Here is a 16,171-nt window from a genome sequence, read left to right as displayed (position 1 = left end):
TCAGGAATTGTTTGAGCTGTTCTGTCCTCAGTCCAGGACAAGAACCCTGATACAAGAACTTAATTGTGTTTATATCTATCACAGAACCACAATAGTCAAAAATTAATTTTAGTATGCAAATCAGTTGTGAACAGTGGACTCATCAGACATGCTGGGACATTGCACATAGTTCAGGGAAGAGTTTGTAATTTTGTGATTGTTATTTTAATATAGTAATTTTTACTAAGTTATATCCTGTTCAGCTGTGGTCTGTTGGCTAGGTCCAGTGTGGGCTGGAGGGAGCTCAGATTTGCACAAGGCTGCTCTGAGTGCCAGCCTTGGGTGGGGAAAATGGTGGGGTGGGGGTAGGGACAGAGTCTGATTGATTGTCAGCCATGAAAGGTCCTGATTTTCATACCCAGTCAAACTGCATGAGGAGGTACTTGGATTCAATGTCAATTGGAGATTGCACATTTCAATGAATTACTAGTAAAAAAAAAATTACAGGACCTAAAAAATATTTTCTTGCTGTTTTTTTAAATTCAGGGTATTCACATTGAATTGGCTTCTGAAATCTGACTAATTAACCACACATTTGATTTGAACAAATTATTAATGAAATCAAATTATTCCGAGAAGCTTAGCTTGTTTAGCTGTTCTGAATGTTAATGAGCCCTGGGACACTGAATTCCTGCACTGAAGAGCTGAAGGCTGAACAAGCCTCTGGAGCAGGAAAATTCAGCAGCAGCCTCCAAGGTGCTGAGGATGTCAGCAGCCCCCACTGAGGCCATCCCTGCCCAGAGACCGTGGGGGAATGGGCAGACAAGGAGAGCGTCCCTGGGGCTGGGGCAGCACAACTCAGAGGCACCAGCGGCTCCAGCTGGGAAATGGAGTGTGGAATGGGGCTGGGAAAGCACTGCCTGGGTTGGGCCAAGCAGGGCACAAAAGCCTTGAATTCCATCCAGTAGAAAACTCTGTCAAGGAGATATTTAAAAGGAATTACAATTGTTTCTGTATTCTGAATTGGACTTCCTGGAGAAATACCAACAAGAGATCCTCAGGAGCTCAAAAGAACAAAACAATCTTTACTGGTAACTTTGGAAAATCAGAGAATTTTTGGCAAAATATTTAATATGACATTCAATCAACACAGAACACTTCTTAAAGCAATGACTTGGCCCTTTCAACTTCACAAACTCTGAGCTATTTGAATTTTACAATTCTCAAATTTGCAAAAGGAACAAAATAGAAGAAAAGGACAGAAAGAGAGAGAGGCAAAAAGGATACAGAGGAGCATACACAGACATACCAACTCCTGGATTCCAGTAGCGTTCAGATGGAAATTCCAAGAGGAGGTAGGGTCAAGATGTGTGCTTGCCTTGTGGTCAGCCTTCAATACCCCTTGGTCTTCCTGGGCCCTTCCCCCAGGTGGGACTGTGGGTCATTTGGTCCCTCAGGAGCTGGGCTGGGGCTGCAGAGGTGGCTGTGGAGCATTGCCTGTGCTGTGCCAGGGACTGGCAGACACTGCTGGGCTGGGATAGAGGCTCTGGGGGCATTGGGGTTCCAGGGCAGGGCAGGGCTGGGGTTCCAGGGCAGGGGAGGGCTGGACCTGCCCCTTCCTCCCCTATTGGAATAAGATCCAATATTACCAGGTAGATTGTGCCTGGGCTCCTCTGACCCCTGCTCCTGGGCCAAAGGCGGCAACTGTGGTGTTTCACCTCAGAGACACTTTTGGCTGGCTGGATGGTGCAGCTGAGCACCGAAACAAGTCCTGGCTTGTAGAAACTCAGTTTGCCTCAGGTGAGAAGGCTTCAGGCTAAGGTGAGGAGGAAAAGGAGACATATTCTGCCGGAGGGTTAATATCAAGAGTTTATTCCATGGTCACAGACGTCTGAATCTTAGGTAACATCTCCAACAGAATCCTCACTGCATGGCCTGAGTGACTTTTTAAGCTCCGGGGGGAGGGGGAGGGAAGGGACAGATGAGCCACCAACCAGGGGGGAGGGGCAGGGTCTCAGGGAACGATGACACCCAGACAGACCAATGACCTCTGGGCACAGGGGCATCTTTTGAACCTCACCAACCAGACATGGCCTTGCTGGAATGTTAAGACTGATTGACAGCCCCGCAGGGGGCGAGGGGGAAGGGGAAGAGAGATATTGCCACACCTGGGAAGGGGCTGGGAAGTTTAAAACAGGAAATTGCAACACACTGCAACACTCCCCACACAGGAAATGTCTTGAGCCAAGAAACTCCTCCACTCTGTCACAATAGGGAATACTGGAGGTGAAATCCCAATTCTGGCCATGGGCACCTAGATAAGAAGGACAGTTCTTTTCCTTAGGAATGAAAGCCCCAGTTCTCAGTAAATTTCTGGTTTGATTGTTTGGATTCTGTTTGGTTTTGTTGTTGCTTTGTTTCATTGTTGTGCCTGAAGTGTCCAGTCACCAGCAGAGTGACTCTTGCCAAGGAACTTTGTGCTGCTGTCCCTTAATATTCAGTCTGGTTTTTGCTGCTCCCTTGCTGGGGATTTTTTCAGCGCTCTCAAGGCCTCGTTGGTAGCAGGGTGAAGGAGCCCTGGCCCAGGCTCTGGCCCTGGGGGACACGGGGACGCTGCCGGGGGGTCCCTGTCCCTCTATTCCACCCCCAGGGCCCCGGCCCCCCGTCCCAGTGTCAGGCTCTGGGGTCGATCTCGTGGAACATCCTCTGGGGGAGGCTGTGGGGCTGGGGGCGGGGGGACCCGAGGGGACAGGGGACCCTGCTGTGCACGAACAGGGTTGGACTGCTCTGGGGGGAACTGTGAGGGGGGCTGGGGCAGAGTGACCTCCCCAGGGACCTCACACAGCCCCTGTGATGTCACACTGCCCCTGTGATGTCACACTGCCCCCGTGATGTCACACTGCCCCTGTGATGTCACACAGCCCCTGTGATGTCACACTGCCCCTGTGATATCCCAGAGCCAACTCTGAGACTCCACGCTATGATGTGATACAGCTGCTCTGTGATGTCACAGAAGTCTCTGTGATGTCAGAAAGTCACTCTATGATTTCACAATCTCTACTGTGATGTCACAGCCTGCTCTGTGATGTTACACAGCCACCCAGTGTTGTCACAGCCCACTCCCTGATGTCACAGAGCCACCTTCTATGATGGCAGGATCTGCTCTATGGCCTCACACTCTATTATGTCACAGCCAGCTCTGTGATGTAACAACCCCCCTCAGTGATGTCACAAAACCCTCTCTGTGATGTCATACTGACACTCTGTAAGGTCACAGCACATACTTTGACCTCAATGCCAGCTCTATGATGTCATGCAGCCATGCCATGATCTCACAGCCTGTTCTGTGATGTCACAAAGTCCCCTCTATGACGCTGTAGCTGCTCAGTGACCTCACACAACAAATTCTGTGATGTCACAGCCCAATCTGTGACCTCACACAGCCCACTCTGTGCTGTCACTCAGCCCCTTGCTGACATCGCAGCTGCTCTGTGCCTCTATGACACAGCCACAGAGGTGCTGCTGTGACACAGCCCCCTCTGGGCCATCCCACAGCCCCTGCCAGTGCTGAGCCCCTGTGAGCTCTGTCTGTGCCCTGCTGGTGTCCCTGAGGGGCCCTGGCAGTGTCCCAGCCCTGCTGGGCTGTGCACAGGAGCTGCTCCTGGCCAGAGCTGTCTCTCTGCAGCGCTGCCCTTGCCAGGAGCTGCCTCTGGGCCAGGAGCCCGGCCCAGCTCAGCAGCACAGACACAGCACAGGGACTTTAATGAGCCTCTGGGGCTTTGCTGCTCTTTGCATCAGACTCAGTCCCTCAAAGTGTGCTCCAAAAACCTTCTCAGGGACTCAAAAAGAGGGTGAAACACTGAAGTTTCTCATACTTTAAATAGATCCATCTGAGAGACAGGACTGAGAAAATGTCCCCAGGTTCCAGGTAGAGAAGAACACTGGTGGCAGTGATGACAGCAGGGGACAAGCAAGGGAAAGGTGTCTCTGCTGCTGAGCAAACCTTCGCCTCTGTCCCTGCAGGCTGTCAATATCCCCGGCTGCTCCACGTGGCTGGGCCCTTCCTTTGCTGACAGCTCTGCCTCCTGCCTGCCTCTGCCTGCCCACACAAAGCCTGGGGCTGCTCCAGGCTCCTGCTGGGGACATGCTGCACCACAGCCTTGCCCTGACAGGGAAATTCCTTTCTGCTGGTGTTCAGTCTGGACCTCCCAAGCTGCACTTGGTGCTATTAGGTCTTCTTCAGGCTTATTCCTACTATGAAGAAAAGCTCCAGCCTCTCTGAAACCACCCATCCATCCCTCCCAGGCTATTCCCTTTCAATCCTCAGTCTCTACACCACTGACCACAGAGGCCGCAGACTCTCCCTGCTGGTTTTGTGATGAGGCCTCCAAACCCCATTCTGGGAGATTTTTGAGTCCTCTGCAAGGTCTGTGAAAAGGGAAAAATAGCATTTTTAGTTATTTTCTCCTAAATCCTACCGTGACAGAAAATGGGTCAGTATCTTTAAACTGAATGGGGACAAAATAACATTTGTTAGAAGGAGGAAATATTTTACAATTAAGAAAGTGGCAGGAAACTGCAGCTGTTTTTCCAGAGAAGTGGATTCCCCATCCCTGGAATTGTCCAAGAGCAGGAGCTTTGTGCAACCTCTCCCATTGAAACCCGCTCATCCCCAGTGACAGAATTCCTGCATTGTGGGTTCTCTGATGTGCTGGGTGCCCTCACAAGGCTTCTGGCCAGAATGTCTGCTGAGGGCAGCCAGGCTGCTGCTGGGGCAGTGACCTCAAAGCCATCACCATGGTAGCCCTGTCCCCTGGGCCTGGCTCTGCCCTTTCCTCTGCCCCTGCCTTGGCTCTGCTGCCATGAAGAGTTTTGTCATTAATATCTTGTCCCCAAGGTGCTGGGGCCAATGGCTTCCCAGTCAGGCTCCTGGGGCAGAAGTGGCTTTTCAGAGCCCAGCCAGGAATGAGCCCTGAGGCAGCAGCTCTGCAGTGGTGGCCACCAGGCTGGGCTGCCAAGGGAGGCTTCTGGCCATGGCCTGCAAGCAGCTGCTGCTGCCAAGGTGCCTTTGGTGCCTCAGGCTCTCCCTGGCACAGCTCCCAGCACGGCACTCTGCCCTTGTGCCCGAGCCCTTCCCTGTGCTGGGGCTGGCCTGGGGCTTTTCCTGCAGTGGGACCTGCCCTGCTGATGGCACAGGAAAGGCAGTTCCTGCTGGAGCAGGAGGCTCTGCCTGCAATGGGCTCCAACAACTCCAGCAAGGTCCTGTTTGCAAAGCCCCCAGTAAGCAATGAAGGAGGGCAGTCACACTGCTTTGGGGGTGAATAATGCTGAAACCGGCCTGACTCCTCCATCTCAAAGTTCAACATCCTCAGAGGGAGCTGAAGCTGTGGAAGAGCTGGAAAAATCCCCAGAGAAAGGAACAACCAAGTGACACCACTGAGAGCTTGTGCAGCGCTGCTGAGCTGGCCCAGCCTGGGCACATCTGACTGACAGGGCAGCACTTCATATGAGAAAAGCCCCATCCCAAATTTTAATGGCAGCATCTCCTGACATTTCCCTTCTTGAGGGGTGTGGGGATTCCTCCCAGTGGTGGGGACACCCTCAAGGTCACTGCTCCAGGCTGAGCCAAAGGGAATTGCCCATGGTCATTGGTCTGGGGGAGTGACATAAATCTCTGCTTAATTACAGATTTTCCTTAATACAGTTGCTTTGAAATAATTTCCTAGTGCTCTGTATAATATATTTTACGTCTCTTGCATCCTGGCAGGAATATTTCTGATCAAGAAAATTTTGTCTAATCATTACCATAATAGAGAAAATATATTTATATAAATATATCTGCCCATGACAGGAACCCCTGTGAGTGTCTGGGACATCCTGGCCCTTTGGCAGCCTGGGGACTCCTGGGATGTCACTGTGGAGCCCCCATGAGTGCCTGTGACAGATCGGTGCCTTTGCAGCCCAAGGTCCCCTGGGATGTCACCATGGAATGGCTGTGACTGCCTCTGACCACAGGGCTCTTTACCATCCCCAGAAAGCCCTGGGAGGTCTCCACGGAGCCCCTGTCTGTGCCTGTGACATTCCAGCTCTGGAATAGCCTGGAGACTCTTGGAAGGTCCCCAAGGAACCCCTCTGAGGACCTGTGACAAATCTGATCCTAAGCAGGAAACGATCCCCAGCCCCCTGTTGCTATGGTCAGTTTCCATGGCAACCATCACCAGACCCATGTTGCTATGGGATGTTTCCGTGGCAACCATCACCAGACCCCTGTTGCTATGGGATGTTTCTGTGGCAACCATCACCAGACCCCTGTTGCTATGGTCAGTTTCCATGGCAACCATTCCCAGCCCTCTGTTGCTATGGTCAGTTTCCATGGCAACCATCCCCAGCCCCCTGTTGCTATGGTCAGTTTCCATGGCAACCATCACCAGACCCCTGTTGCTATGGTCAGTTTCCATGGCAACCATCACCAGCTCCCTGTTGCTATGGTCAGTTTCCATGGCAACCATCCCCAGCCCCCTGTTGCTATGGTCAGTCCCTTGGCAGCTCCATGGAGACCCCATGCCAGGGGTGGTTGCCATGGACACCAGCTCAGGCCTGCAGCCATAGCCCGTTGCCATGGCAACCATTGGCAGCCCCATCCCCAGGCTCATGGGATCCCAGAACCACAGAATTGGCTGAGCTGGGAGGGACCCATCAGGATCCTCCAGTCCAACTGCTGGCCCTGCACAGGACACCCCAACAATGCCAGCCTGGGCCTGGCAGCGCTGTCCAAACGCTGCTGGAGCTCAGAGAGCCCTGGAGCTGGGACCCTTCCCTGGGGAGCCTGGACAGGGCCCCAGCAGCCTCTGGGCAAAAACCTTTTCCTGACATCCAACCGGAGCCTGCCCCGACTCAGCTGCAGCCGTTCCCTCCACTCCTGTCCCTGGGCACCAGAGGGAAGAGGTTCCCACAGCTCCAGCCAGGGACCCGTTCCCAAGGCTGTTTTCACGGCCACCAGGGCTGGCACCAGCTGGGATGCTCGGTTTCCAGGCGCCGGGGTTCAGGAATGGGATTCCCCAATTTCCTGCCCCCGCTAAAACCACGCTGCCCTCACTGCCCTCCCGACTCCCATGGAAAGCACAAAAGGCAAAGATCCCGGGCTGGGATAAGAACAATTTATTAGGAACAGGAACAAGTTAAGGGACAAACAGAACTGAAACAATCTTGATAACAGAAGGGATAAATGAAACAGTTTCCTGGGAAAACTAAAACACAACTCACTGGGTCTTCCTGGCCACAATTTCCCCTGTTTGGAAAGGACACCCTTCTTCTCAGGGAGAGAGAGAGAGAGTGTCCCTGTTCTGCACCTGGAAATTCTCTGAGGTGGGAGTGAATGTAATAACACAGCCATGGCAAGACCCTCATGTTTTTCAATGCCACATCATGACACTGGTAGGGGCAGGGAAAGGGACTGGTGTCTTCCCAGCATGGATCATGGGGAACATGGATCACCAGGGTTCTTCCCAATGTGGGTTCTCCCATGGGGGATGAAGCTGGAGTGGTGGATGAAGCTGTTCCTGCATTTGTGGCATTTGCAGGGATCGCTTACTGGTGGCTCCGTTGGTGACTGGTCAAGTGAGAGCTGGTGGTGAAGCTCTTCCCACACTGGGGACACTCGTAGGGCCTCTCCCCTGTGTGGATGCGTCGGTGGATGATGAGGGTGAAGTTGTGCTTGAAGCCCTTTCCGCACTCAGGGCAGTGGAAGGGCCTCTCATCTGTGTGAATCCGCTGATGCTGGAGGAGACTGGAGCTGGTCTGAAACCTCTTCCCACATGTGGCGCATTGGTAGGGCCTCTCCCCAGTGTGGATGCGCCGGTGCTTGATGAGGTCCGAGTTGTGCTTGAAGCCCTTCCCGCACTCAGGGCAGAGGAAGGGCCTCTCCTCAGTGTGAATCCGCTGGTGCTGGAGGAGATTGGAGCTGCTCGGAAACCACTTCTGACACTGGGGACACTCGTAGGGCTTCTCCCCAGTGTGGATGCGTTGGTGGGTCACAAGGTTGGATCTCTGGCTGAAGCCCTTCCCACACTCCCCACACTCGTAGGGCCGTTCCCTGGTGTGGATCCTCTGGTGCCTGATCAGGTGGGAGCTCCACCTAAAGCTCTTCCCACACTCCAAGCACTTGTGGGGCTTCTCCCCATCATGAAGCTGCTCATGGACCACCAGCTCTGAACTCTGGCTGAAGCTCTGCCCACCTTCCTGGCTCAGGGTGGCTCTTTCTTCTTCAGAGCACCCTGGGCTGGGTTTGGAGCCCCTCCTCATGGGGGATGTCTGAGGTTTTTCTTCCCTGTTGGATTCCTGTGCATTAAAATCACTCAAAACGGCCTCTTTCACGAGGTTCTGCCATGCAGATTTGTCCTCCCTGGTCTCCATCCTCAGTTCCTTCCCTGGGGAAGGAAGGACAAGGACAGGATGGGATTCGCCTCCATGCCAGAGGGAAGGGGAAGGAGATTCCCCCAGTGCATCCCCGGCAGGATGGCTTTGGCAGCAGGGTTGTCCTGCAGCCAGGGGCTGTGCTGGGCTGGGAGATGGAGCAGGAGAGAGGGGGAAATAGGAACTGACTTCCTCCTCACCTATCTGGGTGTCCTTCCTCTTCCTCACAGCCTCCTTCTCCATCCAATCAAGGTTTGGGAATGGGAAATCCTGTTCTGGGAAGAAAACAAAGGGTGCGCACATTGTCTTTTGTACTGGTGTGAAGGCAAACCTGGGGAGGGTCTAAACCAGAATTACAATTTAAAAGAAAATGAAGATCAAGGCAATGATACAGAAACACTGCCTTAAACGGACAGAGTCAGGATATAACCTGACACCCTGTTGTTCAGGGTGGTGGCAGCAGTCCCAGTAAATGGTGGTTGCAGTCCTGTTGGAGAGATGAAGGTGATTCTGTTGAAGCAGTGATCCTGTAGAAGGGTCTGGTCTTCCTCTGGAGGCCCAGTGGTGGTTCTGGAGCTCTTGTCCTCTGGCAATCCAGTAGGCAAGCTGCTCCTGGTGTAGCAAAGCGTCAGCTTATATCAAGGTAGAAATGCTTGGATCCTCCCCCTGGGCGGAGCATCCCACAATGGGAGGATGGAATTTTATCAGTCCTGCAGTGACACTCAATGGCCCATTCACAGAAGATATCTCCCCTGGAGGGCGTTATCAGGGCTGAGTCATGGAAGAGATAAAGAACACTGCCCCACCTGTTTATAACAGTTGATGAAGATGGTGCTTGAAAACATGCATTTGGTTACATCTTGCATGGCAACCTGAAGCAGTGGGGCAATCCCTGCTCAGGGGGTGAACACCACCCCCCTTACCCAAACTGGCTCAGCTGTAAAACCCCCACCCTGGGAAGGCCACAGACACAGGGGACAATGTCCCACTTGCCCTGCCCCAGGGGAGGGCTCTTTTTCCTGTCATTCCCTTCCTGTCCCTTCTTTTCTATCCCATTTACTGTTCAATAAAATTCATTTTGGGTTTGGTCTCATTATCACCTTAATTGGGGCAGAGGAATCTCTCTAACACTTTTCTTAACCAGACTCACCAGACTGTGAAATTATTTTGGCACAGTGAGTTTAGGCACTGTTCTCTGACCCCAAGTTCCTTTGACAACAGCATGGTTCCCTCCTCTGAGGAGGTTGTGGTTCTCTCTGGAGGAACTCTTTGAAACTGGGCTGCAGATTCCTCTGAGTGACTTATGGGAGAACCAATGAGGTAAATCACCTTTGTGGGCCTGGAGAGTAAAGAAAATATTTTGTTGTCCTTCTATTACAGCGACCTGATGAAGGTCTTCAGGGTGAGAGAAGTGGATGAGAATCTTGGTTCATGATCAGAAGGCTGGATTTATTGATATATGATATATAATACATTATAACTATACTAAAAGGAATAAAGAGAAAAGTTGCAGAGGCTTGCTAAGCTAAGAATAGAAAGAAGAGAATGAATAACAAAGTTCTGTGTCCAGCAGAAAGCAAGGACCAACTCTCCCGTGAGTGGTCAGCAAATCCAAACACTCACAGAAGACCAATCACAGATGCTCCTGTTACATTCCAAATCAGCAGATAATTATTGTTTGCATTTTTCTTCTGGGGCCCCAGCTTCACAGAAAGGACAAATCCTAAAAGAGAGGATTTTATGAAAAAATGTCTGTGACATCCTTCCTTGAAATGTTTTTTTAAAATCACAGGAGGAAAGGGAGCAAATGATACCAGCGAGACTGACAAGGTTCATTCACCCCATGGTGAGGAACACAAGGCTGCTAAAAGTCCTACAAGAAGCTCAGCTCAAGTAGCTAAATTCCCAAATAACTCCTGAATTCCCAGGCTTGAGTGCTTTGCGAAATGTGAGAATCATTTTTCTCTTCATCCCTGTTCACCTTTGTGACAGTTACAGAGTTTACTTTCCTTTTAATGATATCTGTATTGGGCTGAATTTACACTTTTATCAGAATGTGCTAGCAGCTGAGCTGGAGCTGTGCAGGAACCAGTGGAACTTGGAATTGCCACAAAATGGTTTGTACTGTCAGTTTATTAATGTTTGGGATTTGTTTGCATTTTCATCACATCTGACTTGTGGGAAAATCAAATATTCATCAAAGTGATTTATGCAGAGTCAAGTTTGATTTCTGCCAAATTATTTTGTCCAGTGCCCAGGGTATGCTCGAGGGGTCCCTGTGCCTCTCGCCATGGGGGATATTTGGCAGGGGTTTGGGGGGGTTGTCCCTGTCCCTGTCACCCCAGGCCATTCCCCAGGGGGTCTCCATCATTCTCACCCCAGAGAATGCCTGGAGGGTCTCCCTCCCTCTCACCCCTGTGCCAGGGGGTGCTTGGGGCAGTCTCTGTCCCTCTCAGCCCAGGGGATGCTCGGGGGTCTCTGTCCCCTCACCCTGGGGGATGCTCGGGGGGTCTCCATCCCTCTGGCCTCAGGCAATGCCTGTGCAGGGCTGGGGACCAGGGGCTTTGTGTCCCTCTCTCCGCTGAGGGTGCTCGGGGCTGGGGGGGCTCTCCGACCTTCTCACACCTGGGGAGGCCGGGGGTGTCTCTGTCCCTCTGAGCCCGATGATGTTTGGGTGGGGTCACAGCAGGGCTGAGAGGGACAGAGACCCCCCTGGCCTCCCCAGGTGTGAGAAGGTCGGAGAGCCCCCCCAGCCCCGAGCACCCTCAGCGGTGAGAGGGACACAAAGCCCCTGGTCCCCAGCCCTGCACAGGCATTGCCTGAGACCAGAGGGATGGAGACCCCCCGAGCATCCCCCAGGGTGAGGGGACAGAGACCCCCGAGCATCCCCTGGGCTGAGAGGGACAGAGACTGCCCTGAGTACCCCCTGGCACAGGGGTGAGAGGGAGGGAGACCCTCCAGGCATTCTCTGGGGTGAGAATGATGGAGACCCCCTGGGGAATGGCCTGGGGTGACAGGGACAGGGAAAAACCCCCCCAAGCATCTCCCAGGGCAAGAGGAACAGAGGCTTCACAAGCATCCCCTGGGCACCAGACAAAGTAATGTTTTTTCTTGTCAGAAATCAAAATTGACCGTAGATAAAATGCCTTGAATTTATTTTTCCCACAAGTCACTTGTGATGGAAAGGCAAATAAATCCCAAAATTTTATAAGCTTATAATAGAAGCTATTTTGTGGCAAATCCAAATTCCTTTGGTCTTGTACAGCTCCAGCTCAGCTGCTGGCACATTCTAAAAAAAGAAAAGTGGAAAATAGGCCCAATACGGATTATGAAAAGGAAGGGGAAGCTATGCGTAGCTGTCACAAAGGTGACAGGGACAAAGAGAAAAATTATTCTAACATTTGGCAAAGTCCCCCAGCCTGTGAAACAGACCTCCCCTGGAGGGGACCAAGTGTGTCATTGTCCCCTGTGTGTGTGGCCTTTTTGGGGTGGGGGTTTTACAGCTGAGCCAGTTTGGGTAAGGGGGGTGGTGTTCACCCCCTGAGCAGGGATTACCCCACTGTTTCAGGTTGCCATGCAAGATGTAACCAAATGCATGTTTTCAATCCCCACCTTCAGCAACTGTTATAAACAGGTGGGGCAGTGTTCTTTATCTCTTCCATGACTCAGCCCTGATAACGCCCTCCAGGGGAGATATCTCCTGTGAATGGGCCATTGAGTGTCACTGCAGGACTGATAAAATTCCATCCTCCCATTGTGGGATGCTCCACCCAGGGGGAAGATCCAAGCATTCCTACCTGGATATAAGCTGACGCTTTGCTACACCAGGAGCAGCTTGCCTACTGCATTGCCAGAGGACAAGAGCTCCAGAACCACCACTGGGCCTCCAGAGGAAGACCAGACCCTTCTACAGGATCACTGCTTCGACAGAATCGTGTTCATCTCTCCAACAGGACTGCACAACCATTTACTGGGACTGCTGCCACCACCCTGAACAACAGGGTGTCAGGTTATATCCTGACTCTGTCAGTTTAAGGCAGTGTTTCTGTATCATTGCCTTGATCCTTATTTTGTTACTGAATTTGAATTCTGGCTTAGACTCTTCCTCAGGTTTGCCTTTAAATCAGTACAAAGCTCATTGTGCTCATCCCTTGTTTTCCTCCCTTGTTTTAGGAATATCCCATTCCTAAAACTCGGCCAGATGGCGGAAGACACCTCAAGGAAGATGAGGATGCCCCAGGACACCCAGGCAGGTGAGGAGGAAGTCAGTGCCCCTTTCCCCCTCTCTCCTGCTCCATCTCCCAGCCCAGAAAATCCCCTCTATGCAGGACAACCCCGCTGCCAACGCCATCCTGCTGGGAATGCACTGTGGGGATCTCCTTCCCCTTCCCTCTTCACGGAGGGAAATCCCATCCTGTCCTTGTCCTTCCTCTACCAGAGAAGGAGCTGAGGATCAAGATCAGGGACGACAAATCCCCACAGCAGAACTACATGGAAGAGACCGGTTTGAGTGGCTCCATGGGAAAAGAATCCAATGGGGAGGAAAAGCCCTGGAGATCCCCCATGAGGAGGAGGGGCTCCAAACCCAACCCAGGGTTCTCTGAGGAGGAAAGACCCACCCTGAGCCAGGAAGGTGGACAGAGCTTCAGCCAGAACTCGGAGCTGGTAGTCCAGGGGCAGCTTCATGATGGGCACAAGCTCCACAAGTGCTTCGAGTGTGGGAAGAGCTTCAGGCAGAGCAGCACTCTGATCAGCCAGAGGATCCACGCTGGGGATTGGCCTTATGAGTGTGGGGAATGTGGGAAGGGCTTCAGCTCCAGCTCTGCCCTTGTCATACATCAACGCATCCACACTGGGAAGGGGCCCTACGAGTGTCCCCAGTGTCAGAAGAGGTTTCAGAGCAGCTCCAGTCTTCTCCGGCACAAGCGGATTCACACGGATGAGAGGCCCTTGCGCTGCCCTGAGTGCGGGAAGGGCTTCAGGCACAACTTCACCCTCATCCAGGCACCGGCGCATCCACACTGGGGAGAGGGAGAGGCCCTACGAGTGTCCCCAGTGTGGGAAAAGCTTCACCCAGATCTCTGTCTTAACCAGACACCAACGGAGGCACCTGGAAGGGAAGCTCTGCCAATGCCCCAATGCAGGAGGACTTTTGTGCACTGCCCCAACTTCATCCATAGTTGGAGGATCCATGTTGGGAAGAGCCCTGGTGATCCATTTTTCCTTCGGATCCATGCTAGGAAGACACCTGTCCCTTTTCCTGCCTCTGCCAATGACATGATGTGGGATGGAAGAACATGAGGGTCTTGCCATGACTGTGTCATTACATTCACTCGCACCTCAGGTCATTGCCAGGGACAGGAAAGGGACACTCTCTCTCTCTCTCTCTCTCTCTGTCCCTGAGGAGAAGGGTGTGCTTTCCAGGCAGGAGGAAATACGTGGCAAGGCAGACCCAGTAAGTTGTGTTTTAGTTTTCCCTGTAAACAGTTTTATTTATACACTCTGTTATCAATATTGTTTCTGTTCCATTCGTTCCTTATATCATTGTTGTTCCCAAAAAATTGTTCTTATCCCAGACCGGGATCTTTGCCTTTGTGGTTTCCATGGGAGGTGGGAGGGCAGTGAGGGCAGCGCGGTTTTAGCAAGAGCAGGAAATTGGGGAATCCCATTCCTGAACCCCGGCGCCTGGAAACCGAGCATCCCAGCTGGTGCCAGCCCTGGTGGCCGTGAAAACAGCCTTGGGAACGGGTCCCTGGCTGGAGCTGTGGGAACCTCTTCCCTCTGGTGCCCAGGGACAGGAGTGGAGGGAACGGCTGCAGCTGAGTCGGGGCAGGCTCCGGTTGGATGTCAGGAAAAGGTTTTTGCCCAGAGGCTGCTGGGGCCCTGCCCAGGCTCCCCAGGGAAGGGTCCCAGCTCCAGGGCTCTCTGAGCTCCAGCAGCGTTTGGACAGCGCTGCCAGGCCCAGGCTGGCATTGTTGGGGTGTCCTGTGCAGGGCCAGCAGTTGGACTGGAGGATCCTGATGGGTCCCTCCCAGCTCAGCCAATTCTGTGGTTCTGGGATCCCATGAGCCTGGGGATGGGGCTGCCAATGGTTGCCATGGCAACGGGCTCTGGCTGCAGACCTGAGCTGGTGTCCATGGCAACCACCCCTGGCATGGGGTCTCCATGGAGCTGCCAAGGGACTGAGCATAGTAACAGGGGGCTGGTGATGGTTGCCACGGAAACTGATCATAGCAACAGGGGGCTGAGGATGGTTGCCATGGAAACTGATCATAGCAACAGGGGGCTGGGGATGGTTGCCTGCTAAGGATCACATTTGTCACAGGCATTCAGAGGGGTTCCATGGGGACTTTCCAAGAGTCTCCAGGCTCTTCCAGAGCTGGAATGTCACAGGCACAGACAGGGGCTCCATGGAGACCTCCCTGGGCTTTCTTGGGATGGTAAAGAGCCTTGTGGTCAGAGGCAGTCACAGCCATTCCATGGTGACATCCCAGGGGACCTTGTGATGCAAAGGCATCGATCTGTCACAGGCGCTCACGGGGGCTCCACGGTGACATCCCAGGAGTCTCCAGGCTGCCAAAGAGCTGGGGTGTCCCAGAAACTCACAGGGGTTCCTGTCATGGGCACAGTGGGAGCTTCAGGCAAAACCTTTATTTCTTTTTTGGAGAAACTCCTGCTGAGACATGAGATGGAGAAATTACATACTGCAGGCACCATGGATCCTCAAACCCCTGCAGGGCCCCTAGACTTCTAAAATTCCTTCTAAGAGAGGAGACTGGGAGCAGTTGCATCCAATCCCATCTCCAGACTTTGTCAAAGGTGATAAAGATTAGACACGTGGAATTGAACTTTAATGCAATTTTCCCCCCAGGGTTAAAGATTGAATACCAGATAAATTTATATAAATACAGCTCTGATTTTTTCTGATCATTATTAGACAGAATGGTTCATTCCCACCACAAAGTAAATGAAAAAAGGAAGTTTTTGTTACAGTCTGAGGTGGTCTGCACACAACCTTCCCCCAGAGTTTCTTGTGCCAATGGGTAGGAACCACGAGAGCACCAGCACATAGACACAGACAGACACACACACACACAGAAATGCTGAAAGTGTCCAGGGGCCAAAGACAAAAACAAAGGAGAGTCCAGGGTACAAATACAGGGAAAGAGGGTGCAGAGTAGAGCACCGGGGATCCAATGCTCTGAGGGCTCAGGGGCGGTACACATGGAAGGGACCAATAGTAAATGCCAGTGTGGATGGGTAGGGTTACACAGCAGTGGGAAAACAGGGAAGGGAGAACTCACCAGAATATGAACATATTAGAGTTAAAGGGGTAGAGAAGGCCAAGGGAGAGTACAGAACTGGGACAAATTAACATAGTGCTGCAGAGCACCATGGGGAAGCCTCTTTCCTCGCCCTGAGTTGTGAGGAATGCCCAGAGCCTACAGTGTGTCTCTCCAGGGCATTTCTGCTGGCTTTTCCCTGGTAGGCTCACAGGTTTGCACAGTTGTGCAGTGTCACAATGATCTCCTTGGTTCTGCATTCCTGCTGTGGCTGCTGTGTAACAATGGACCTGTGATACCATGAGGCTCCATAGTGTCACCATGGTCCATTTGGTTACACAAGGCCCTGTTGGGACATGATGAACCCTTGGTTCCATGAGGGGCCTGGGCTCCCACAGCCCCTCACAGGGCCTTAAGGCCTCTCCGAGTTCCCCATTGCCCCTCATGGCCTCTCAAGGCCCTTCATGACACCTCATGACTGATGGCCCCTCACAGCC

At 52.6% G+C, this 16,171-nt stretch overlaps 1 protein-coding gene across 1 annotated transcript in view; it reads right to left on the bottom strand.

The window, feature by feature from the left end:
• Positions 1 to 7,566: 7,566 nt before the first annotated feature.
• The window catches only part of LOC131095372 (zinc finger protein 850-like), a 503,603-nt gene continuing 494,998 nt past the window's right edge, over positions 7,567 to 16,171 (bottom strand). The window contains exon 4 of the mRNA XM_058043070.1: positions 7,567 to 8,213. Coding sequence (XP_057899053.1) covers positions 7,567 to 8,213 — 647 coding nt within the window. The remainder of the gene's footprint in view (positions 8,214 to 16,171) is intronic.

Source organism: Melospiza georgiana, chromosome 34 (assembly GCF_028018845.1).
Source record: "Melospiza georgiana isolate bMelGeo1 chromosome 34, bMelGeo1.pri, whole genome shotgun sequence".
NCBI lineage: Eukaryota > Metazoa > Chordata > Aves > Passeriformes > Passerellidae > Melospiza > Melospiza georgiana.
Note: the sequence above shows the minus strand (reverse complement) of the source record. Positions and strands in the feature narration are given on the sequence as shown.